At 36.6% G+C, this 26,732-nt stretch overlaps 2 protein-coding genes and 1 pseudogene across 2 annotated transcripts; 1 reads left to right on the forward strand and 2 right to left on the reverse strand.

Moving 5' to 3' along the window:
- Nucleotides 1–2,846: 2,846 nt before the first annotated feature.
- On the reverse strand, nucleotides 2,847–9,225 carry LOC128026439 (protein LBH). The gene is made up of 4 exons (XM_052613597.1): nucleotides 9,057–9,225; nucleotides 5,508–5,592; nucleotides 4,749–4,944; nucleotides 2,847–4,559 (listed from the first exon to the last, which is right to left on the reverse strand). Exons 2-4 carry the CDS (start codon nucleotides 5,589–5,591, stop codon nucleotides 4,507–4,509), a joined length of 333 nt encoding a protein of 110 aa, XP_052469557.1. The 5' UTR covers nucleotide 5,592; nucleotides 9,057–9,225; the 3' UTR covers nucleotides 2,847–4,506.
- Nucleotides 9,226–10,005: 780 nt separating this feature from the next.
- On the forward strand, nucleotides 10,006–12,902 carry LOC128026613 (uncharacterized; annotated as a pseudogene).
- A 1,238-nt stretch (nucleotides 12,903–14,140) lies between these two features.
- LOC128026472 (protein AHNAK2-like) lies at nucleotides 14,141–25,249 on the reverse strand. Its single transcript, XM_052613649.1, has 3 exons — nucleotides 25,183–25,249; nucleotides 24,460–25,065; nucleotides 14,141–24,340 (listed from the first exon to the last, which is right to left on the reverse strand). Exons 2-3 carry the CDS (start codon nucleotides 24,644–24,646, stop codon nucleotides 14,826–14,828), a joined length of 9,702 nt encoding a protein of 3,233 aa, XP_052469609.1. The 5' UTR covers nucleotides 24,647–25,065; nucleotides 25,183–25,249; the 3' UTR covers nucleotides 14,141–14,825.
- Nucleotides 25,250–26,732: the final 1,483 nt, after the last annotated feature.

Here is a 26,732-nt window from a genome sequence, read left to right on the forward strand (position 1 = left end):
GACATTTAGCAGGTCTGCCAAGAGGTTAATGGAGAAGAAAAAAAACTTTAGTAGAAAGAAAGATGGAGGGAGAACATAACAAGTGCGAGGGAGAACATTAAAGAAAAACATAACTATTTTCTGTGGTTTAAAACACAGACTGCTTTGGCACATTATGCAACACTCATATGAGGGAGTTAAATAAAAACTCTCATTTGTAAAGCATACAATTGGCCAGTATTCATAGACAAAGTCATACACAAAAAGACAAAACACCTTCAATAACTTGACACTAAAATAATGCAATAAACATGAACTAAATAACAAAATGTAACACAGAACACTCCAATGTACATTCCAAATAACAAAAATACATATAAATGTGATGTGTCATCTGGGGACTTTTGGTAATTATTATTATTTATTTGTTTATTTTTACTTGAAAGATGCAGAAATGATTTTATACTTTTTAACACAGTATTTCACCATATATGGTAAGATAAATCAAAATCGACAAGGTTCTTACTACATAATTTTTACAGCTTCTTCTGTGAAAATTACAAACACTTTGATAGTGTTGAACAAACTAAGTGTTTTTAATTTTGGGTGTCTTGCTCCTTTAATTTCTGCTGACTGCAAGATGGGAGGATATTAAATATGTGTATGTTTGCACACGTTTGTGCATATGTGTAGATGGAAGTGTTTCCTCTTTATCATCTCACCTGGCTGTATTTGGGGAAATGAGGGGAAGATAAACCTGAATCTCTCCCTTTAACTACAGAGAGAAACTTCACTAGAGTACCGTTTTATACCCTTAATAGAATATAAAAAAGTGAAATAGATCTCACTAAAAGGCATGAACAAACAATAGTGTAAGCTTGAGACTGCAGCTCTGAGGATAATGATGATGAGGAGCATGCAGCTGATAGCTGTGTTGCTAATCAGGCTCCAGCTGAACTAGGTTAAGTGCCACTATCTGTGTCTGATGTAACCAAACCCCTACATTGAACCATCTCCATAGTTACCGAGCATAAGCACAGAGCGGTTTTGACTGAAGTGGAAAAGAGATAAAAAGGAAAACAATGACATTAACTGAGGGCAGGCAATGCAAATCTGGAAATGGCCTACTGGTAGTAGAGTCCCTTTATTCAGCGTTTAAATTCATAAAATAACCAGGCTGAGTTTTGTGTTTTAATACTTAGCACGGTGAATGGGATGCTTTATATGGAATGATATTCCGGACTTTATTCAAAAGGAATTTCAAATTGTATTTGCAATTGCGTTTTCAATTTTTGGACGCATAAAATGTGACATAATCCAAACGCAAATGCAAATCACGCATTACCGTTTTCAATTTGCAATTCCTTTTGAATAAAGTCCGGAATATCATTCCATACATTTTAGTATGATCGAAGATACAAAAATTCTACTAGAACAGACTAGAACATATGTGCATTCCCAGAAGAGATGAGAAATGGATTCGTGCTCAGCACCACAAAAAGAACATAAAGTGTCAATATCAGGAAACATCTTTTTTAAGTAAAGCTTCACAGGATATAAAAGATGAAGTAATTTGTAAGCCACATCCTTAACCTTATTGATTATTAAGTATTTAGATGACAAAGTGCACACTAATTAATTAATATTATTTATTATTATTTAATATTATTATTTATTACCGTCGACTGTGACGTCACTTCCCAATGCAAACACGCCCAATAAAATGGCCCCACCCCTGTCACTTGATTGACAGGTTTCCGTGTAGACGTTGGACATTCAAATGCAAAAGGAATTGCGATTCCATTTGAGTTTTGGCAGTTTACATGCACAGTGCAGAGAGAGTGAAAAGCAAATGTGGTAATTAATATTGCTATTTAAATATGACAGGCTCATATCTTGTAAGATATGGGAAACACAATTGCAAACGGACTTTGCATTTCCATTTTGAATTTGGCAGACACTGTGCGTTCGCTTAAACGAAAATTAAAACAGTCATGCATGATTTGCATTTGAAAACGCAAATACAATTGCAATTCCTTTTGAATAAAGTCCGGAATATCATTCCATACCATAACAATGTAATACTAAATCTGTTCTGATGAACACATTTTTTTGCAAGTAAGTTTCAGCATCAACTGTAACCAAACGTAACTTTTTGAGTAATGTGTTCCTTTATTATTGAAGTGCTAGATGAAATCAGTGCAAGTGGAGTGCATATCATGTTGGCATGGGATTTCTGGATCAGTGGGCAGACAGTGGCCGTCCCATGCTGTGGACTGAACTCGATTCATCAGGGTCATGTTAATCACAGGGAGGTCATCATGCTCCATGGGCAACTTAATCTCTTCATACCCCTTTATCTTTAGGACTCAATGCTCTTATACACAAGGACACTGTGGTCAGCCTCATACTGAACTCAATGGTTCGTAATCATCTTATTTCTGGAATGATTGTGATTTCACTTAAAATACCAACCTTCCCCCTCATGCCTTGTTTGTGTGTTGTTTTTTACACTGGACTCAGAAATTGCTAGTACATTTCAAAATGATTACAAAGAAATAGCAACACATTGCATTTAACATGACATTTTAAAATAGATAGGCCAGCATAAGACCAGCATTTCTAGTAATAAAATCCTCCAATAATGCTGTGATTGACAGGATCAAATGAATATGCTCCTCCAATACAAAATTCCCATTATTCCCTGTCATTTTGGGAATAATAGGGATATTGAGCAGAGAAGAGAACTTGTTGTGAAGTACACAAAACAATGCAATAATAGTTTCTAAGAAAGCATTTTTCCGAGCTGAATGGTGCTAATAGAATAGATTACGAATAGATTAAACAAAGGAGAACACAAACTCAGCAGCTATCTAATATTAATCTTTATTTAAACTTACCAAATAAATGAATTAAAAAAAGAAAAAAAGGTATACATATTAAGACCAAGTTTAATATCAAAATATCAATTCATTTTTACAATGATGAAATTGAAACTCCTAGTTATTTCCAGATTTCCAATTATTCATTTAAAAAGGACTAGAAGTCACAACTGTCAATGCATGCCATGAAAAAAATAAAATAAAATTATGATAGCGATGGGAAGTGGTGAACACAATGCTTTAGTTACAGGATTACGTAAATATTACAGTAGACAAAATGTGATTTTTAAAATATATACTATAAACATTGATACACATCAAAGCAGTTTCACTATGGGGTTTAGATATTAAGAAAATATCATGAGTGCAATGTATATTGTGAAGTGGTTTAAGAATCAGTATTACTACAACATCTTAACTATTACTGTTAAAATAGAGATTATGTTAATTGAAGTGACTTATGCCTGTACAGTATGTGCAATACTCGCAGTCACAAAATCAAAGTTGGCCTCCCCAGTGTTTCCCAGCATTATTTGGCTTATCTTCCATGCCTGTTGTACGGTTCAAACTAGTTTTATAATACTCAAGGACAGGTGTCTGTTTGAATTCCTAACCCTAAGACAGAAAATAGTAATAGTACAGAAGGCTGGTCTTAGAAGAAATGACTAATTATAACCAGAGGTTGAATTAAGCTGTCTAAAAAGCAGTCTCTGTTTGTAATCCAGTGTGGGACTCTTGCAGTTGACTGACAGACAGACATGTTTAAAGTTCAGCAGAAGTTATTCCTCACAAGCCTCAGCCAGATTGTGTGAAGAGAGGATGGCGTCTCCTCGCATAAAGTTTTCAGCCACAAAGCATGTAATGAATCATTTTCACATAAGTGCAAGATTCACAGTGGTCACTGCAATCTTTTTAGACTATGTATTCACAGGCTTCTGTGATATATCAAAGAGCAGGGCATAATAACAAATCAATACATCTATCACTAGATTGGACTGGATATGCAAAGTGTCTAAATACTATTTTGTATCACTTTGTGATCTTAGACTTCTCACATGTTAAATTAATTTAATTAATTCAGTATTTTACATCCATTTATTTGATAAGTAGCCATGTATTAAGTGAACTAATATAATCAGCGGGTCAAATAATAAGGTAATACTGGCTATCTGACCGTACATTTATTACTTGACATCCAGGAACTGTGTTTTTTGCACACTCATATTTTTCAACTGCTCATACATTTTTTTTTTTGATGTGTCATCCATATTCTACACATTTTCAGTATATTCTCAGACATAAATGTAGAGGATACTGTACATGGATGCAGGAGTTTTATAACCAGGATTTCTGCATCAGGAAAAACAAACTAAGCCTTCAAGTCTGAAGGGAATGTAAGAATGTTAAAGCCACTTGCCACAGATAAAATGTATCACAAGTTTAATCTTAAAAAGTACAAAAGACTTTCAAGTGTCTTTTTAAAGCCATGAATGTGTTATGAAGAGTGCTCAGATGTAGCACTGTGAGCTCTTTTCTTATTCACACCTGTCTGCCAGATTGGCTGCTTGTGTTGCTTTTTGAGAAAATGTTGTGAGAACCAAGACTTGTGATAATGATAGACTTGTGACAACGTATTTATTAGATTTCAGTTATGCTCAGCTGCCCCTGATGTTTCCAGGCTGCTGCACTTGACTTCATCTGAGGGGAGAAAATGCATGCAATTCATTTATAAATGAACTTCTCTGAACTGAAACACATATAGGCAGACTTCAGGAAGTGTATATTTATTTGTTCCTCTTTAGACCATTGCACACTGTAGTGTGGGTTAATGTTAATACCAATAATGAGAGAATACACACCTTTTTCCTGAATTATTGTCTTACACACCTGTACTCTGGCTGTGTGATATCTGGGTTTGTGATGACATGGGTGTGTGTGTTTGGCCGGAAGGGTCTGTGCTTCTCAGGTCATCTGGGGGCCAACGTAACTCTCCGCTCTCCACCTCTCCCTCTGTGGGCTCCACTACGATGGAGGGCAAGCGCTTGAACACCTTGGGGTGGCGCTCCTGTGTGTCTGGGAAAATCTGAAAATGGAGGATGATAGATTTTATCTGTAAGAGAGATGCTGAATGTTCCACTTACAGCAAGTTTATTGGCTTAAAGGAATAGTTCATCTCAATACTGTAAATCTGTTATTACACTTAACACGCATTTTGGTGTAAACTTGTATGACTTTCATTTTTCAGTGGAATAAAAGAGGGAGTTTTTGAAGAATAACTTGGCTGTTTTTGATATGTTGAAAGGTAAAGTAGACCAGGGCTGTCAAGCAAAAAATGGCTGACAAAACATCAAAAAAGTGCCCATACACTAGCTTTGAATGCTAAACATGCAGCCAATAATATCTTGAATTACAGTCAATTATTCACACAAAGCTATTGCATGACATCAGAAGACTTGGAATATAGCAAAAGAGTCATATAGACATATTTTATGTTTGTGTGTGTGTGTGTGTGCTTTGAAGCTGATAGTTCTCACTCAGTTTCATTATAAGAAAAAGATGTTCTTTGAAAATGCGAGAAAGTTCTGTGGGGTTGAACGACATGAGAGTGTTGTGGTGAAATGACTAATGAAAAGATTAGATACCAACCTGAAATGAAACGCCTTGCTCTGCGGTGTCACTCACAGTGAAGTCTTCCCGACTGTGTTCTGGGTTGTTCATTATATCTGTCATTCTAATAGGAAAATAAAACATAAATCAGCATGAAATTCATCTAAACTACACAGCAATCCATATATATATATATATATATATATATATATATATATATATATATATATATATATATATATATATATATATATATATATATATATATATATATATATATATATATATTAATTTTGATACATTTCACTTCTGTACTATAAAAATAAATGGGCTGTTGATTAATGAAATGCAAGTATCTTTGGCAATCGAAAATGATATGGATACTGTAATTAAAAGAGAGCCTAAACTTCAGTTTAAAAGTTAGGGGTTGTTAAAAATGTGTTTGAGGTCTCTAAGGCTAAACTTGATTCTACTTGAGCGTATTTTAAAAAGTCATTTATTCCTGTTATGCAAAACTGATTACTCCAGCTTTCAGTGTCACATGATCCTTCATCATTCTAATATGTCACTTTTGATCAATTTAATGCAACCTTCCAGAATAAAAATAAAATCTTACTGACCCCACTACTTGAACGGTAGTATATATGTTCTTCGAAACTTTGTATCATAATGAGAACATTCGGATCATAACACTAGCACACAAATACATAAGCTTGAGCAATACTTAAGGAATAGTTCGCCTCAATAATAACATTTCAATCCAGTCTAATTTTCTTCCATGAAACACAAAAGCTAATTTTGTATTGATTATCATGATTAAAACATTAATGGAATTTGGCATTAATGGAGGGGAGTATTATCAATGAATAATTTATAAAAACAACCAAAAAATTTTTTATCCATATGACTATTTGTCATATGGTACTACTTTTATGGTGCTTTTTCGTCCTAGTTACAGCTTGCCAGTATACTGTAAACCCTCCACCGTTTCTTTTATGGAAAATAGCCACCCAGATATTCTACCAAACATCTAATTTTGGGTTTAACAGTAAAAGAAAAACACAGGGTGGAAGCAGGTGAGTAAATAATCACACAATTTAATTGTGCCTAAACTATTCCTTTTACAAAAAAAAAAAACACTTTGATCTAAATCTGTGCTCCAACAAGTCAGTTGCAGCATTTGCGTGTTTGTTCAGTTCGTGATCCCTAAAAAAAAATCCCTTCCTGTCTTCCTTTCAGACTGTCATTGTTTTAACAACATGCACACAACCAAACAAGCCACCTAAACTTTGCTCCAGGCTGCAGTGTGACAGGGACAACACCGGTGTCTGCAGGTGGGTATTCAAATACGAAGCATTGTAAAATAATGAAGAAGGTCTTCATCAAACTCATTCAGCTGATGGTGGTCTGAAGGAACTGACCCTTTTTGTAGTCTATTGGAAAGACAGAAATCATATTGGAATGCTTAAGGATAATAAAACTGTGAACAGATAAGCCAACCCACTAGTGCACCCACGCTCACGCTCACGCACATGCACACTCACAAATTATGTTCAATTATTCAACAGTTAAAGGCTGGATAGTACAAAGACCTGAAAAAATAAAAAATAATAATATTCATGTTATTTTGACAATGAGACCCAAATTGATCAGATTGCTCTGTCTAAAGACAAACAAAAAAATAGTTTTCATTAACTCAAATAAATCTGAAATAAATATTAGGTTATTAGGTGAAAAACTTCATTGTTTAGAACTAAAACTTGAAATGTTGCAGCGAACTGAAATAAAATCAGCTGAAGGAAAAGTAATAAAATTACTAAAACTGAAATCAAATAAAATAAAATCTAAATTGAATTTTAGAGCAAAACAAAATCATAAAAATGACAAAAGCACAAAATTACAAACAAAATTACTAAAACAAACTAAAATTAAGATGAAAACTAAAAACATAAAAATAGAAATATTAATAAATATTACAGTAGTAATACAAATCCTAAATAATGCTAAAATAACACTAACAAAGGCATGCTAAAAAAAAAACAAGTGCAGAAATAATTGATAGAAGTCATTTACTTTAGAAAGAAGTGGAACATGTTGCAATGATGGGGAGTTCTGGGTGAACTGTCAAGATGCCCTTCCTGAAGTTTATTACAGGCTATACAACTCAATTTTTTATAACTGTATTGTAAGTTTTTAGATGAGAGGAAAAGTAAATGAAAAGGAGAGTGTGAAAGAGAATATTAAACAGATTTCTGTGGAGAAAAGATATTAGGAGCATGCTGACTCAAATTGTTTGTGTGGTATTTTACAAAGAATGGTGAGGCTGTTGAATACAGTGTGTTTTATGTCTATATTATGGTGTCATTAGAAGAACAATACTGACAGATCCTCTTACTTAGCGCTGTCCTTTAATTATGGCTTTGCTTAGGGTGAATATTGAGGCAGCTTAACTCACGCCCTTTAAAACAGACAAACATGCCATCTAGTATATTACACTGTCCCTTGATCAGTTCACCAGTAGGACATTTTTAAAATCCTGAAAACCTCTTTTATCATTCTTAACTGTAACCTGTCAAGAATAATAATCACAAAATAACTGCTCTCAGTGAACTCACAAAAGGGCTACTAGGCATGATTTGGCATGTATGGTGACGTCTGTGCTGGCAATCCGAAAATCATCTTGCAACGAGAGGCCTTTGGCACTGTGTTTAGTTATTTCAAAGTAATTTTTGTCAGTTTCACCCCTTGCTTATGGGCGCTGATACAAGCACACACACATTTATGTGTGTACACAAATATACTCTAGACCTCATGCATCAAGGTAAGTTAGACTAGACCTAACATACAACAGCCAAGTTTGAAGAATGTTGTGGGAATTATGACATCATATTTAGATTGTATGGTCATTCCAATAAAAAAAAAAAAGTCATTATGTCAGTTATATATTTATTTATTCATTTTTGTGAAACTGGACATCATTGTGATAATTATTAGACGTTGGTTAGAGTGAGTTAGGTATTTTGCTAAAACCTCAAATCTAACAAATTTATGATTACCACACATAAGCTTTTATTTTCAGAACCACTGTGCATATTTGATATTACAAAAAGGGGGAAACACAGGGCAGTGGACAGATCAAAAGAGTTTCATGAAGCAAATCAACAGGAAAAAGAATAAAGTTAAAGGATTTTACTAATGTGCTTGGTGAACATGTCTAACACATTGTTAAAAGTTAAATCGTGTTTTCATTGTTACAGTAGCTATAATGTAATATATATAAGAGACACAAAAAGCTTTCGTATAGTGGAATGACTAATATGCAACTCCATCAGGGCAAATCCAAGACAATAACATAGCCTACAAAATAAAATAAAAAAGGGACCAAATTTACAATACAATAAATAAATGAATAAATAAATAAATAAATGCAATTTAAGAGACGAGGCTAATTATTTGCTCCGCTACTACTACTACTCTGTAGAAATATATCGCATAGCTTGGTTTCCTTGCTTTCTTTTTCACACTTTATTTTCCAACTGTAATAGACCACAATGTTATACTGTAATAGGCTAAATACATGTAACATACCTTTGTTTCTCCCCTTCTCTTCTTGAAGCGACAGGAATGTTACTTTATTGAGTATATCCTCCCGTCAAACTCACGCAGCTTCCGTTTGGAAGAGTCCGTCTCGAGCTCGAGCGCGCATCTGACCTGCAGCGGAACTGTTGAATGCTCTCTTAGCGCCTCTGTGTGCTCATCCTGCCAACGTCATTCATTTACATCTTGAGAGCTGCATGGATGCAACATAAATCGCATAGCGATTGGTTATGAGAAGCACGCATCCACATCGTCATCACAGCTTGTTTGTTCATGTAATTTCGGGATCTCTGATTCCAGATGATGATTATTACGCAAGTGTTTGGGTGAGTTTAGAGACCTGGATCACCGAAGCTGATTATTAGAAGAGACAGGGTACAGAAAAAAGCTTAAACTTCCTCAGAAATTTGCGTACACTTCATATTACTGGTTAATGATTACCTAGTAAAGCTATAGCGTGTTTTAATGAGTACTAGAGTTTGTCTGGATGAATGCTGTTAAAACTCAGCTCTCACATTGTTTGTTATGGATCGCTGATGCCCTCTGCTGCTGAAAGAAATGATCAACCATCTATATATTTTTTCGAGTTTAGCTCGAACCCTAATCCCTGATATAGGCATTTTGTTTGTTTGCGCAATTTTTTCCTGGTCATTTATTTACCCTCTATTTGACCCTCGACGATTTTTTTGCTCAACTATTGGAATGGTGACTTTGTTCAGATTTGGTTCAGATCACTTTAAAGAAATAGTTTTGTTAGTTTTAGTGAAATTCAATGAAAATGCACTCAGGCCATCCGAGATATAGATGAGTTTGTTTCTTCAATGGAACAGATTTGGAGATATTTAGCACATCACTGGCTCATCAATGGATCCTTTGCAGTGAATGGGTGCCGTCAGAATGAGAGTCTAAACAGCTCATAAAAAACATCACAATAATCCACATGACTCTGGTACATTAATTACCGTAATGTGAAGTGAAAAGCTCTGTGTTTGCAATAAACAAAACCGTTGTTTCCTCTATCAATAATATTGCATTCACTGTAGAGGATCCATTGGCGAGCAAGTGATGTAATACTAAATTTGGGATTCATTTTCTCCATAGCTATTTGAAAAATGGAGTTACTGTATTATTGTTGCTTTGACTGGACCACATTGTTTTACAGTCTACATACAAACTTCATATGTTGTTTTTATTTATTATTGTTTTTATGTTGTTTTCTACATTTTGCACACTTCATTTTACTCAATTACCACAGATTATTGTACTGAAATCCTAATGAATGACATTTTTGATTAGCCTTTTTTTTCAATGCACTAAATATTAGTGTGTAATGTGTCCTTAGTTTTTTAATCTCCACCACATGCTGTAACTATTTGTCAAAAATATATAATCAAATTTCCAATATACAATTAATTTACTCCTTGAATAATAAAAAAAAAAATTCAAGTTTGTTTTTTAAATGCTGTATTAAGTGCTGTCTAGTTTATTTTGTATTTTTTTTAATGAAAACGTGTGTATTATAAAATATTTTCATAATTATTTAACTTGTATTTAGCAGTGTGATATGTGTCACATTGATAAAACTTTACAATAAAGATCATTTGTTAACATTAGTTAACTACTTTAGTTAAAATGACCTGATAACGAACAACACTTCTACAGCATTTATTAATCTTAGTTAACGTTAACTATAACATTTACTAATGCATTATTAAAATCTAATGTTGTGCTTGTTAACATTAGTTAATGTGCTGTGAATTAACATGAACTAACAATGTAATGTTATTAATTACCAAAGATTAATAAAACTGTAATAAATTGTTCATTGTGTTCATTATCTAACATTAACTAATGGAACCTTATTGTATAGTTTTACCATCACATTTGGTCATTTTTATCTTAAATACCAAAAGCAAAAAAAAGGATATAATAATGTTACACTAAGACGTAATTAATGTGATTTGTAAATTTTTAAATCCCTTGCAAATTATTCTAACAAACAAAACACTTAGTAGCTTCTGCTAGCACAGAAGCGTAGCGGCAAGCTGGTCTGCTCTCAGGAGGAGATTGATCACCACCTGAAGGAAACATACAGCGACCCAGTAAGAGAGCCAGAGTTGGGGGAGTGCAGCACTCTGATAGACCCTCCTGGGCCAAGTGTGCAATTCAACATATCAGAGCTGCAGCTGAAGGAGGTTCGAGAAGTTGTCGGGAAAGCGCGAGCTAGTTCCGCTCCAGGACCAAGCGGCACTTCGTACAAAGTGTACAAGAACTGTCCAAAACTCCTGCTGCACCTGTGGAAAATCCTGCGTGTTATCTGGAGGAGGGGCAGGATCCCTGAACAGTGGAGAGTTGCGGAAGGGGTCTGGATTCTGAAGGAGGAGAACTCCAAGAAGATAGACCAGTTCCGCATTATCTCCCTGTTGTGTATTGAAGCTAAGATCTTCTTCAGTTCAGTCTCCAACAGACTGAGCACCTTCCTATCAAAGAATAAGTTTATCGACACATCTGTCCAGAAGGGTGGAATTGCATGATTGTCTGGGTGTTTGGAACACACAGGAGTGGTAACACAGCTCATCAGAGAGGCTAGAGAGAACAAGGGCAATATCACAGTGCTATGGCTCGATCTTGCTAATGCATATGGCTCAATACCACACAAGCTAGTTCAGCTCACCCTCAGAAAACATCATGTCCAGTGCAGAGTCAGAGACCTCATCAATGATTACTACAACAATTTCAGGATGAGAACTTATTCAGAAGCAGTGACATCAGGCTGGCACAAAGTCGAGATCGGAATCATCACAGAATGCACCATCTCTGTAGTTCTGTTCTCCCTGGCCATGAATATGCTCATAAAGTCTGCTGAACCAGAGTGCAGAGTGTCCAAGAAAGAGTCAACTCTACGCCAGCCACAGATCAGAGCATTTATGGATGACCTCACGGTCACCACAGAATCAGTCCCAGGCTGCCGGTGGATTGTTAAGGGTCTTGAAAAACTAATGGAGTGGACACAGATGCATTTTAAACCAGCCAAGTCAAGATCAATGGTGCTGACATGCCAACATGGCATTCTTCCCAGAATCCTGTGGCCATTACTCGTCTATGATGTGCCAATCTCGATCGTGGAAACCTTAGAGAGGAAGGTCAGTAGCCACCTCAAAAGATGGCTGGGGCTTCCAAAAAGTCTAATATGCATCGCACTCTATGGGCACCGCAACAAACTGCAACTGCCGCTTAAAACATTGAAAACATCTCCAGGTATCTTGGCCACTGCGAGGGACTGGCAACTGTTGGTGGACTTGGAGCAGCAACTCATGATCCCCAACCATGTTGTGATAACCACCTTAAGACCCGACATTTTACTCTTGTCAGAGTCCACTAAACAAGTCGTTCTGTTGGAGCTTACAGTCCCCTGGGAAGACCGCTTGGAAGAGGCCTTTGAGAGGAAGCTCGCCAAGTACGAAGGACTGGTCAGTGAGTGCAGACAAGCCAGATGGAGAGCTAGGTGTCTCCCTATAGAGGTAGGATGCAGGGGCTTTATAGCCCGATCCCTGGCCAGAGCCTTCAGCTTGTTAGGTATAGATGTGGTGAGGAGGAGAAGAGCCACCCGCAACACCAGTGAAGCAGCAGAGAAAGCCTCAAGATTGTTATGGCTAAAGAGAGGAGATCCATGGAGGAAGGCTAGCTAGATTTGCCAACTGGACACAAGCTGTGGTCTGATCAACCACAGCTGGGTCGCCTGGATGAGGGTGTATGATGTTGAAAGACCCGAAACACTCAATGAGTCCAGGAACATCACTCAAGATGTGTCCAGTAGCATCAGTAGATGTATTTGCACAGTACATCTTTTAATTAATACTAAGAAGCGGACTAAATAACTACTGTAGCACAGAATATGCTTGTGTAAATCCAGTATCTGAGCAAAATCAAGAATGCACCTGTCAGACTTGGTGTTCCTGTTCTCAGTTCTAGGTGTTCCCCGCTTAGTTAATTTTGTTCCAGGTGTGTCCCATCAGTGTCTGTGTATTTAAAGTGTTCTCAGTTCCTAGTTCTCTGTTGGCTGTCTTCAGTGAGTTCGTGTGTTTTCCACATCTTTGAATTAAAATTCCATGTTGAAGAAATCTCCAGCGTCTCTTTGCTCCTCGCTCCCCATGAAACGTGACAGCACACAGATTAAATTTAAGGGCATTGCCTCTCCAGGAGAACATACTGTATATCACTATATTGCGAAGGACACAGTGTTTCCTTTTTTAACAATAAAGTACTAGTTTCTACTGTACCTGAAGTTGAAGTCAAGGCAGACAAACACTAAACATATTTTATATATATATATATATATATATATATATTTTTTTTTTTTACAATATCACAACTGTATAATATGGCTTTAAAGTTTCCAGACTTCCTGAACTAGATTAACAAAAACAACTACAGAAATATACACAGGCTTAATAAATGAGCTTGTGGTGACAATTATGGATTTCACTTAGTTTGTAAAAAAAATTTAACAACTAATGCACATTTGTACACACAAATCATCAAATAGGGATGATATTGCAATGAAAGTGCACGCAATGGGTTCATAAGCAGGCACAGGCTAACCATAAACAGAAATATAGTTACAAATTACTAGCGCACAGACCACATTAAGCAAAAAAAGTGTACCATATGTAGGACTACACCGTTTTATCTGTTTCACAAATTCTGTCACAACATTGAATTCGTTAATCACTGGCAGACACTCAGGTACATAAAAAGAACAAAAGTACATGACCTCCTATTTCAGTGCTCATTTCGTTCAGTGTTCTTATGTAAATTATTTAGGTTACTGTTTCACTGAGTCAGAACCCACCCCGAACAATTCAGATTCATTGAAAATAACAAACTCAAACAAGTCATTCACTCATCATGCATCTGTTCAGATTAACAAGTAACATTTTCAAAATTTACAAAATAACAAATTAGAATTTGTAAAGGTCATATTGTCAATCTCTAAACCTGCTCAAATGTTGTACTTATTTATTTATTTTGTGTACACATTTATGTTCACACAAGAAAATCAGAGACACAGAGTATAATTTCACTTATTTCTTTATTTTGCAGAAACCAATAAAAGTATTTATCTTACAACATCAAAATGTATTATTTTGACTATGTATGTTAAAAGAAAAGTCATTGCTTATTAAGAAAATGATTTGTATTTGAAAATATGCATTGGGTATTTTGCAAGTCCATTGATTCCATCATACCATACCATAGGTGCCAAAGCTTTGTGGTGAATAAAACACATTTACACAATGTTTTTATTCTTTCTCAAGGCTGCAGAAACAAAGAATTATAATTGCAATTACACAGTTTTCCCGAAATAACTTTAAAGAAACAAATGCCACAAAATGTGATACTGCCACATCAACTTTGAAATTAATTTTATATGAATATATCTGTTTAATTGGTGATTGGGTGATCTCCAAGACCCATGATGACAGATTTACAATAAAGCACACTGACAACCCGCACATAAATTATAATATATTTGTTTTTCTATTATTCCATGTTCATATATAATTTTTACAGTGAATATAGTTTTTTAAAGGCTATTAAGCATAACATTTCTGTTAGCTAAACAATACTCATAAGTATATATTTATAAGTATCAGCGTTGTTGCATAATAGTGTTACATTTCAGCTGGCTTACATGACAATAAAGAACACTGAAACATACATTCAAAAGCATAAAATCAACCCAGCCATATCTCATGTTCATTTCCCCCCATTATCATCGGTAGAGGATTCCATATGTCTTAGAGATGTTTCAGAGCTCACTATTGCGACCTCTTCAATTGTTGCTGCACTGTCAAAAAAACAAATTTTTTCGGTGTGTACCGTGTCTCTAAGCCTGCAAATTGAAGAAGCCGTCTCATCAGAAATGGGTTCTGCAGAGTCTCCTTCAAATACACATGTTCTCTGTGTCACAAGTTTTGTCTCTTTGTCATCATGTAGAGTCTCTTTCACAACATGCATTTCTACCAATGTGGGCGTCCCACTTTGTTCTCTGGTTTCCACCACTGTCAAAACTGAATCTGAGCCTACTGTTACTTGTAAAGGGGAGGTGTGAATTCCACAGGCATCTAAATTAGTAAGGATTGAGGCTTGCTGTGTTTCTGGTATAGCTTGTATGTTCGATGTGATGACATGAATTTCCCCTGACATCTGTTTCAGGGTGTCGGCTGAGGCTGAGCACATATCCGATAAGAAAGGGATGTTGACTTTCTCTGGCTGGTGAGGCTCCATTGATATCAGTTTACACCTGGCTGTGGAAGTCACAACATCATTTTGTACATCATTGACCCCAACAGTGACAGTGGGTTCAGCATATCTCACTTTAACCTTTGTAGGTGAGGTCTGTGACATGCCAATCTGCTCAGTGGTTACTGTAGAACTTATATCTGCAAAAGCTTCAGATGACTTCGGTGACAGTGGTGGGCTGAGGCTTTCCTCCACAGCCTCACTGAGTGAAATCTTCTCAGGTTCCTTGTGTGCCTTGCTTAATTCTTTCTCAACATCATCAAGCTTCTCAGCCTCTTCAGGCGGTTGGATTATTTCTTTCACATCGTTTTTTGATGTTTTGGTTGGAGAAGAAAATGAGAACTTGAACCAGCCCCATTTCTCTGTTTTTATTTGTTCTTTGCTTGCAGTTGCTTTCTGATCTGCTGAAGCCTCCAAATGCTTTTCACTTTCTTCAATCTTAACATCAACCAATTTATCGCTTTCATCTGAAGACTGGCTGAATCCTAATTTTGGAAATTTAAATGTAAACTTTGATTTCTCCTGAGCTCCTTTGTCTTTATATTCTGCAGTTTCCTCAGCTTTGGCTTCAGCCTCCTGATCTTGCTTAACAGATAAATCATCCTTTTGTGCTTCCATTTCCTCTATTGTTGGAACATTAAATTCAACCTCAAAGCCCCTGAGGACATCCTCAAGTGTAGGCATTGTAAATTTGGGTGATTTTCCAGGTTGTGTATCATCTTTGGTTTCTGTTTTAGCATCTGGAGCATTCGCTTTGGTAGTTGTGTCATCTTCTCCTTCCTGAGATTTTGTTCTTGAAATGCTGATCTTTGGCGTATTTATTGTAGGAAGATTGAATTTACTTGTGGAGCCTTTGTCCCCATCCAGTTTTTTAGAAGCAGTGTCTGGAAGCTGTTCAGTGGTTTCTTTAATTTCACTCTCTCTTTGTAATTCTTTAGACACTTGTACACTCTTGTCTTCAATATTTAATTCAGTGTTACTATCTGGTTCATCTACTTCTGCTTCTTTTAATTTTCCATCAGATGCTTTTTGAGTTGAAATTCCAAATTTTGGCATTTTAAAAGTAGGAAATTTGAATTTACTTGGAGAACCTGAAACAACTGTATCATCTTTCAACTCAGTCTCTACCTCTTTTTTTTCAAGACTGGAACTTTCTTCTAGAGCCATGTCTACTTTTGGGAGAATTGCATCTTCTGCTTGCATCTTGATTTCTGGTTCAGTCATCCCAATTTCAGGTGTTTCTGTCTTTACCTCTTTTGCAGTTACTGTCATCTCAGGAACTTTTACTTTTGGCAACGAAATCCCAAATTTTGGACGTTTAAATATAATTTCCTGTCCCTCTTGATAAACCTCTTTTTCTTTTATATTAATATCAATAGATGGGGTTTCAGTCTCTACAGTTTTGCCTTTGATGTGACCTGAAAGATCCACCTTTGAAGTCTCTATCTCATAATCCACAGAACTAACTTTCATTTCCTTGGTTTCAGAATCAGCCTTTGTTGCATTACTAGGGACCTTTGGAGTGGAGAGTCCAAATTTGGGTAATTTCATTGTTGGGAGTTTAAATTTAGTTGGCGAGCCAAATTTGGGATCTGTTATTTCGGTTTTGCCTTCTTTTTCACTTTCTCCTATTTCTGTATTGCCCCCTGGCAAAGATATATTTGGTGTCATTTCACTGGCTTGAATATCTTGGGCCTTGCCATCAGATTTTGAAAATCCAAAATTTGGAAATCCAAAGCTTGGTTTCTTCATTTTTACACTAAGTCCCTTAGAACTCATTTCAGTTAAATCTGCTGGTTCCTCAACCACAACATCTTTTTCTGTACCAGCTTCTCTTACCTCATATTTAGAAACCTCTGCTTTTGAAACACTAATATCAAATTCTGGACTTTCTGATGCTTGTAGAGAAATTTCAAACTGTGGTAGTTTGGTTTGACTTTCTTCTACTTCAAGTTCAGCTCCTTTAGCCTCCACATCCACTTCCACTGATCCTTTGGGTAACATTAGCTCTTCCTTGTCTATAGATAGTACATCCCCTGACATTTTCAATTTGGTTTCAGTCAGAGCTTTCTTAGGCCCTTGGTCACTGTCTTGATCTTTAATTGCTGGAAGAGCAATCCCAAATTTTGGAAGCTTAAATTTGCCCTCTTGTTGCTTTTTATCATCCCCCTTAATGTTTATGTCAATGAATGGATCATCTGTTGTTGGCCCTTTCATTTCAACACTTGACACTTCTCCTGACATGTTAAACTTCTTATCTGGAAGGCTTACTTCAGGAACTTTGATGTCCACATGTGCCGTAGGTGTATCCTTTGATGCTTTGGTTCCAAATTTTGGGAAACTGAATGTTGGAAGTTTAAATCTGGTTGGAGAGGCAAAAGTGTCCTCCTTCAAATAAGGACCGTGTTCTGGTACTTTAATGTCTGCAAATTGCTTTGAAACATCAACATTTCCCACTGATGTGCCCATGTCAGCTTTGGGTGAACTCACATCAACTTCAGAAGCCTTAAGGTCTGGTTTTGAAAATCCCATTTCTGGAAGTTTCACTTTGTAGTCAGCATCAACTTTATCTGTTTTCCTCTCAATGGTCAAATTTTGAATTTCAACACCAGGCTGTTGTACAATTACATTTTCTTCACGTAGCAGGCCAGTCTCTATGTTTATTTCTTTACCCTCCATATCTATTTCCTTTACTTTTGGCATGCCAATTCCAAATTTTGGCAATTTGAACTTACTCCCCATTCCATCATCATCAGTCTCACTGACATTAATGTCCACATCAACAGAAGGCCCTTTAATATCTGTGGTTGTTTCTGTGTCAGTGGTTTGCACCTCTCCTTTTCCTGGGAAACTGATTTCAGGTTCTTTGATATCTACTTCAGCTGATGGAATATCAGGTGTAGCTTTTGGATATTTGAGTCCAAACTTTGGAAAGTTGATTGTAGGCAGCTTAAATTTTGTCTGAGTTGTTGTATCTCCTTGTAATTTCACTTCTTCTTTGATGGTGATTTCTGCATCTTTGTCTACAACAGGTATGATATGCTCTTGCATATATATATCTGCCTTTAGTTGACTGGCATCAACATCTTTCTCCTTAATTTCTGTCTTTGAAAAACCTAATTTTGGTAGTGAAAAGCCTGGCTTCTTCAGTTTCACATCATGCCCTTTCAAGTCAACTTCAGGCATATCTGCTTTACCTTCAATGGATATGTCTTGAACGTCAGCATCAGGTTTAGGTAGTATTACTTTTTCTTCTGCTAGATGAACATCAGTTTCTCCTTTTGTGGCATGTATATCGGTCTCTATTTCTTTTACATCTAAGTCAGCTTTTTGAATTTGACATGACACCTTGATGTCCTCATCTGCTGATGGTAAATTTACTGTACCTTTTGAAGTTTTGACTCCAAATATTGGCAGGTCAACTTCTGTCAGTTTAGATTTGGTTGGGGAACTAACAATAATTGCATCTTTATGTTCAGCCTCTCCTCCTGGAAGTGTTTGTTCTTTAACAGGTACATTGACCTCTGGTATGGATACTTCAGCCTTTGGTATACTGATATTAACTTCTGGATTTGCTGTGTCTGGTTTAGAAAACCCAAACTTGGGGAATGAAAAGCTTGGTCTCTTCACTTTTACTTGCATTCCTTTGGAATCATCCTCAGGCATATCTGCACTCCCTTCAACTTTAGGTTCAGTTTTGGGTGGCTGTACTTCTGATTTCACATCAGGTTTAGAAATATCTGTTTTCATATATGTTCCCTCTAGCTCTGAATCTGCCACATTAATGTCTAATGCTACTTTTTGTGATTTAACACCAAATTTCGGGAGGCTCATTGATGGGAGTTTAAACTTTGTTGGAGATCCAAAAATTGTTGAACCCTTTTGGTCAGATTCCATCTTTGACACTTTAATATCCACGTTTGCTTCATCTAGGTCCATACTGCCTTCTGTGGGGATATCTGTTTTTTGAATACTTATATCAACTTCAGGGGCTTTTACTTCTGGTTTTGAAAACCCAAATTCAGGTGATGTCTTCATCTGCACATCTAGACATTCTGATTCTGGTAACTGAACCATCCCCTTAGATGTTATCTCTGGCTTTTCTATAAGAATTTCTTTCTTGGATGTATTTAAATCAAACCCTTTTACTTTAGGAAGGCCAACACCGAACTTTGGCAACTTAAACTTTCCCCCCTGTTTTCCAAGTTCAGCATCTTCAACATTTAAATCAACACTTACAGATTGACCCTCTGTGGCTAGATGGGGTCTCTTAATATCTACTGATGGGGATTCACTTGATATTTTTATTTGTGTACCTGTACCAGTCACTTCAGGTCCTTTAATAGCTATATCTACAATTGGAATAGTTTTCTCTTCCTTTATAGTTTGTCCTCCAATCTTTGGGATGTTAATTGAGGGGAGTTGAAATTTTGCTGTGGCACCGAGCGCTGTTGTATCTTTTTGATCATCCTCAACATTTGACACTGTGGTATTCATAATTTGTTCTTCGATTTTCAGGTCACTTTCTGGTTTGGAGATATCAACTGGTGCAAGACTGACATCAATCTCTGGGGACTTGATATCTGGTTTAGAAAATCCAAATTTAGGAAGTGAAAAGCCTGGCTTTTTCATTTTCATACCTGTGTTTTTTAAATCAACTTCTTGATCCATTTTGCTTTCTAGAGTGGCTTGTGATACTTCTGCTTTAGTTGACGGTTCCCCAAGTTTTGCCTGTGGTGAAGAAATATAGACTTTTGCCTTTGATACACTGGCCTCTGTAATTGACAGGGTATATTGATCTCCACTATCTACCTTTGTCTGATCAGCACTGATTGAGAGTTTCTTCAGCTCTTGACTGGGCACATTAGAGTCAATTTTGACATCTGATGGTTCTACTGATGTGATTAAATCTTCAGTCTCCAAAGTAATTTCCTCACCCCTCAAATCCATTATTTCAGCTTTTTCTTTGGTAGATGAACTTCTGAATTTGGGTAATTTGAAAGTAGGAAGTTTGAATTTGATCTGTGACCCTCCCAAGGTTGGATCATCTTTTAACATATCTGTTGTCTGAATGGACTCAAGATTTACATCCACTTCACCTACTTCCACAGATGTATCACCCCTCTCAATATTAATCTCTGGAGATTTAATGACTTGTTCATAAAATTCATGCTCTGACCTTGGCATTTTAAGCATATTAACCTCCATTTCCACAGATGCTTCAGGTATGTCTGCTTTTCCTTCAGCACTCTCCTTGTCATGTTTCAGTAGAACCTCTGATATTTTTGCATCTTTTCTTGATGCACCCTTTTTAAATTCTGATCCCTTTACCTTTGAAAATAAGAATTCAAATTTGGGCATCATAAATCGACTCCCTTGACTAGGATCAGTGTCTTTAGTTTTCATTTCAGCATCCACCGGTAGGGTTTCTAAAGTTAACTTAGACGGTTCTGTATCTTGTGATCCTGTATCTTTATCCTGTGATGCTACTGCTGATACTGCCTTTATTTCTGACTGTGCATCATCCTCATCTTTTGCAACAGATTCTTCCCCAGTCTTTGAAATGGAAATATCAGATTTAGGGAGATGCTTTGTTGGCATCTTGAATTTAGATGTAGAACCAGAAGTACTTTTGTTTTTCAACTGGACTTCAACCTCTGGAGCAGGAGAAGTCATTTCAGTCTCTTCGATCACAGTGTCAGGCACTGGAAGACTAACATCAACACCTGCAGCTTTGATGTCTTGTTTTGAAAATGCAACAGCTGGAATTTCTTCAGTATCATGACCAGTCAGGCTAGCATCAATATCTGGTTTAGTTAATGACATTTCTTCAGATGATTTTATTTCTTTTTTCTGAACATTTTTGATATCTGCCTTTGCCTCAGGAAGAGACAAGTCAACTTCAGGTTTGGATACCTCATCTTTTGCAACAGATTCTTCCCCAGTCATGGAAATGGAAATATCAGATTTAGGGAGATGCATTGTTGGAATCTTCAATTTAGATGTAGAACCAGAAGTACTTTTGTTTTTCAACTGGACTTTAACCTCTGGAGCAGGAGAAGTCATTTCAGTGCCAGAAAGTGCTTTTGCTTCTACAGGTAGTTTAGCTTCATCTGTGCTGACAGTGGGCATTTGAATATCACCATCAGCATCAGTTGTCTTGGGAAATGAGACTCCAAATCTTGGAAATTTAATTATAGGAAGTTTAAATTTTGTTGGAGAATCTGTCGAATCCTTGAATTCAGCCTCTACATCTGTGGTCTTACTTTCAACATGTAATTCTGTCCCATCTGCATCATGTAAAGAGCCCTGTTTGGCTGGGAGAGTTATGTTAGCATCAGATACTTCTGATTTAGAGAATCCAAATTTGGGGAAAGATATTTTCCTTTTCTTCATTTTAGACTCTGCTTCTTTTATTTCAGCTTGTGGAAGTTCAGATGGCTCCACTTCAGTTTTTCCACTAACCTTGATGATGGATTTTTCAGATTCATCTGGTAACAGGCCACCTTCTTCTGTCTTTTTGATATTGTCTTCATCAAGAGATATTTTTGCCTCAGTTGTCCTCTCCTTGATTGTGCCACTATCACTTTTAGGTGACGTGGCCTTTATTGGTAATTCAATCGCAATACCTGGCAAGTGAATGTCAGGTGTCATGATTTCAGAACTTGGCATTGATAACTTTGATTTCTTTTCATGCACAATTTTGTCAGCTTTGATATTTGCATCAGTATAGTCTTTCAAAGCCTCATCTTGGATGTTTATATCTTTGGCTATTATGATTTTTGTTGGTTGAACTGATTGTTCAATGGCTTCCATTCCTGGTATTTCAATGTCTTCACGCTTTGGAAGTTTGAATTTTACACCTGGAGATGTACTTGGCTTATCATCCCTTGCTAACATTTTGCCAGTTTTGGGTTGGTGGTCAGCAAGTTTCATTTTTGATAGGTCTGTTTTGCTCTCGATTTTAACCGTTTCTTCAAAATGCAATTGTTCAATTTTTGGTAATACGAAGGCTTGATCTTTTGTAGCAACAGGAGAAAGTCTCTGTTTTTCTTTATCCATTGTGTCAGGTAACTTAATGTTTATTTCTGTGCTCATGCTCGGAATTTTAGGTGACATGCCAGTCTTGTCTGACTTAATTTCCATGATTGTTACCTCTCTCTGTACAAGGACTCCAGTGATGTCTCTCTCAGGTAATTTAAAGGCAGGGAATTTTGATACTGCATCCTTTACATCCTCAACATTAAACTCTTCTGCTTCCACCTGAGCTTGCTTTTCTCCTGCTTTTGAGATTTTGATTATATTCTCAACTTTTTGTTCTTTAATTCTAGGAGACTTAACCTTAGCTTTTGATCCTATGCCCTCCATGCCAGGAATTTCAATTTCCTCTCGTTTCAGAAGAGACACTTTGGTTGAGTCTTTCTGTCTTACAGTTATTGATTCTTGGTGGTCTAGTTCAGAGACATCCACTTTAGGCAGTTTAAAATTTGATTCAGTGTCTGTGCTACCTCCAGTGCTCTTCGTGCTTTTGTCCACAACCAGAACATGTGATTTTGGCTGGGATATAACAGGAGTTGGAGTGATTGGTTTCTTTGTGTCTGCTGAGGGCCTATCCTCTCTCGTTTGAATCTCAAAAGTTAAAGTGTCTGATGTAAAATCTATTTTGTTTACTGCATTTGAAAAATTACTCTTTGATGTGGCTATGTCTGCCAATGGTCCTCTGGTTCGAATCCCATAACTTTCTGTTTCTAGAATGTTTCTTTCTTTTTTTTCCTTGTCACTGCCAGTTATTGGTGTTTTGCTTATTGGTCCTACCTCTGGCATGTCAAGAGAAACATCAACTTTAGGAATAGTCGTGTCTGTTTTTCCTGACTCTTGGGTCTTTTCTAATATGTCTTGATTTATTGGTTTGCTATCGGAATCCACTTGATGTCCAACTGGTTCCGTGTGTGATATTACATTAGGACTGTCCAAAATATTGTCAAATGTTGATGGATCCAAAGTTCTCATTCCACTTGTGGAGGATTTTAATTGGCTTTCTGTTTCTATTTCATATTTATCCTTTCCTGGAATGCTATCCCTCATTTCTGATTTCTCTCTCCTTTCTTTGCCATCATCTCCAAGAGCGACTGTAATATCAGTAGTCTTTAATGTGGTGTCCACACTGATGAGCTCAACCTTATGCAGTGATTCAGTCGCTGGCAAAGTCAGGAATGTATATTTATTTCCTGTTTTATTTGAGTCTGTATTTTCAGCTACATTCAATATTTTAGGACTCTCTATCACCTTAGTCATTGGCACTTTCTCTTCGACTATATTCATAATAATTTCATTGTCCAAGACCTCCATATTGTCTGTTGCAAGTGCCTCTTCGTTTTCTTGGGTTTCTTCGACAGATTTGCTCCTGCGGCCTGCCATACGCTTCTTAGGTTTCATTTTATGCTTCTTTTTCTTGTCTTTTCCATCTGGGGATTTTAATGGAGACTTAAGAGGAGACTCTGTGTCACTTGTTGGTGGACTTATCTCTAATTTTCTCTGTTCCTCTGCTTCTGACGTGCTGTGAGATCTTTTAAAATTCCCCCTGCGACCTCTGCTAAAGGTAGGGAATTTGGGCCAAGAGATGCGATCATGTTGTTTTTTTGTCTTTCTTCGACCTCTCATCTCTGTTCTGCTACCTTCCTCTATTTGCTCAGCCTCCTCGCCCTGCAAACATTGATGAAGCAGATGTAAGGTCAATGAAACTTCAGAAGAAGCTTTGCAGTATTCTGTAATTAAGAATGTAATTAACAGTATTATAATTACAATGGTTGTATCTGGCCTCTCTGCCTCAGCATCTTCCTGGGTTCTTGGAGGTGGTTTGCGTTTTAAACAGAATGCCATTTTATACGGTTGAGCATGCTCAAGAATCTGGAGGGCGTCTTCATATGACACATTATCAAAGTATACTGTAGCACTGAGTATTTGATCACCTGAAAGGCCAGATGGAAGGGCACAAATAAGGACGCAAGGGAAAAGATGGAAGAATAACCAATTTAGCTGTATTCTAGCTTCAGAAATGTTCTGTAATGTGCTATAATAAAAACCCCACCTTCTTTCACACTTAGCTTTGAAGCAGGTGACTCTGGTTTTACTTCCTTGATGAAGATGCCATCCTTTCCTCCACTCACAACCAAACCCTCAGCACAGACTTCTTTTACAGTTTTCACTATTATTTCTGACTGATCACTTTGTGTATCCTGAAACAGAATCCAAAGTAATTTAGAAGTTGGGATCATGTTTTCCCAGTATTTACATTCCTAATCATCTGTATTCTTCATTAGAGAGAACTTTTGGTGTTTCAGACCTCTGTTTGATTCATCTTGGCAGAGGAACGCTTGTCAAACAGTGAGCCGAAACCAATCCTTTTGCTTTTCTTGGAACTCTTGGTGGGTGAGTCATAGAAATCACCTTCAGCCTGGCAAAATAGCATGTGGTATATTTTATAGATAATAGTTAGATGATCAAATACAACATTATGCAGTTATAAATTTGGTTTATTGTACTGTGCATTGCGTTATATAGTTAACATAAGAGTCTTTTCTAATGTAAGGCTCACCTGTTTTGCGTATTTCTCTGTGGTGGGGAATTCCTCAACAGGAGAGGAACCTTGTGGACGAGGTCTTTCCTCCTCTAAAACTTCAGGGTCCTCACATACCTAGTGTATTAAATACCAATTAGTTTGTTTAAACCATTGATCAGTTTAAAACAGAGAGACCTATAGCACATGTATATTTTATATTTGCTGAATGTGCTCTACTGGATTGATACTCACTAAATCATCATCTGTGTCTTCTGGTCCCTTCAGCCTTCGCCTTCCTCCTGTTGTGATAAAAAGAAAAAAAAAATATGTGGATTAAGGTCTCCCATCTGAGTGGTAAGCAAAAAGCTCATATGGGACTTGAATTTGTATAAGGTGCATTATGTTGTCTGCACAACCATCCTGAAGACCTAAGCCTGTTAGTTATGCATGAAATCTATACTTTAGATATTTGCTGTTTTGTAGTTTACACTAATTGGAGAGTCAGTGAGGGATCTATTTTGCCAGACCAAAAGTATTTTATTTGCAAAAGTTGACATAATCTAAGGCAATATTTCTGTGTGAAAGATTTCCTAGCAAATATTCCCACAGGATCCACACAGTCTACCTTCTTCTGTTGTTTCCTGTAAAGTGAGACACTCTATTGATCTGAAGGGGTTGGCTTACACTGCATGCAATAAGACCAACATGGAAACATTTGATCCGAAACATTAGGCTTCAATAGACCCGAAAAAGAACAGTGAAAAAATGGTTACAAATATCTGAAATAACTGTGATTTGATTTAAAAAATACAAATAATATATATTTCAATTTGACGCAATGAAGAAATGATTCCGTTGCACATTTTTTAATACTTTAATGGCCCTCTTTTCTTCTTAGAAAGGAATGCATTTCCAATTTACCCAAAACAGAATGCACTTTAAATATAAGGATTGTTTACGTACATAAACATTTTTTATAAGCCTCACTCCTGGCCATTGACCTGCACTTTCCTTAAAGCACTTATCCAGGCATCAGGTCTAGATGCCATTGAAGCACACTGGAGATTTATGTGTGTGCACTGTATGTCATGTCGCACATAAACAGTATTAAACCAGCACCATCTTTTCACAGTTTCTAATGATCTGACACTAAACTTGCGAATGCACCAATGTATAGACATTTGGGGAAAAGCAATGCTAAATGTGCATTATCCACAGTTAAGACAATAAGCAAAGTAAACAAACTTGTTACAGGGTGTAGAAAACTCTTTGTTGATGTCAAAGGCTTTGAGAACAATGCAGCTCAATGGTATTCTGGTGATTAATATGTCATTTATCTATCATTCTGTCATTATCATTGATGTTTTCCATGACACACCTCCAATTTATAGAATTAAAAACTAAATTACGCAAGTTTTATGATGACCTCAGTTAGGCTGTTTAATATCTGCTTTTAACCACAGGTAATGCAATATTGAACTTGAAAGGGGCTTGGAAACCACTTTTGCTGATTGAACGTGAAACTCAGCACCTGGATAACAACTGGATGTTCAGTGAGAAATAAATAAGGTCAAATGATAAGCAAGAGCAAGAAAAGCTGTCATTTAAACAGATCATGTACTGTGTTCCTTCACTCAGTGATGCTGACAAAACCAATGGTTTGAATAACCTGATGTAAACTGATGTGCATAGGAGAGATCAGAGATGACACTTTGTTTCTGACTAAGATTAACTGAGGCTTTTGGTTTTAACATATACCGTACATGTATGATGAACAAGCAGAAGAATGACATTGCTGTGGT

The sequence above is a fragment of the Carassius gibelio genome, chromosome A13, assembly GCF_023724105.1.
Source record: "Carassius gibelio isolate Cgi1373 ecotype wild population from Czech Republic chromosome A13, carGib1.2-hapl.c, whole genome shotgun sequence".
Lineage (NCBI taxonomy): Eukaryota > Metazoa > Chordata > Actinopteri > Cypriniformes > Cyprinidae > Carassius > Carassius gibelio.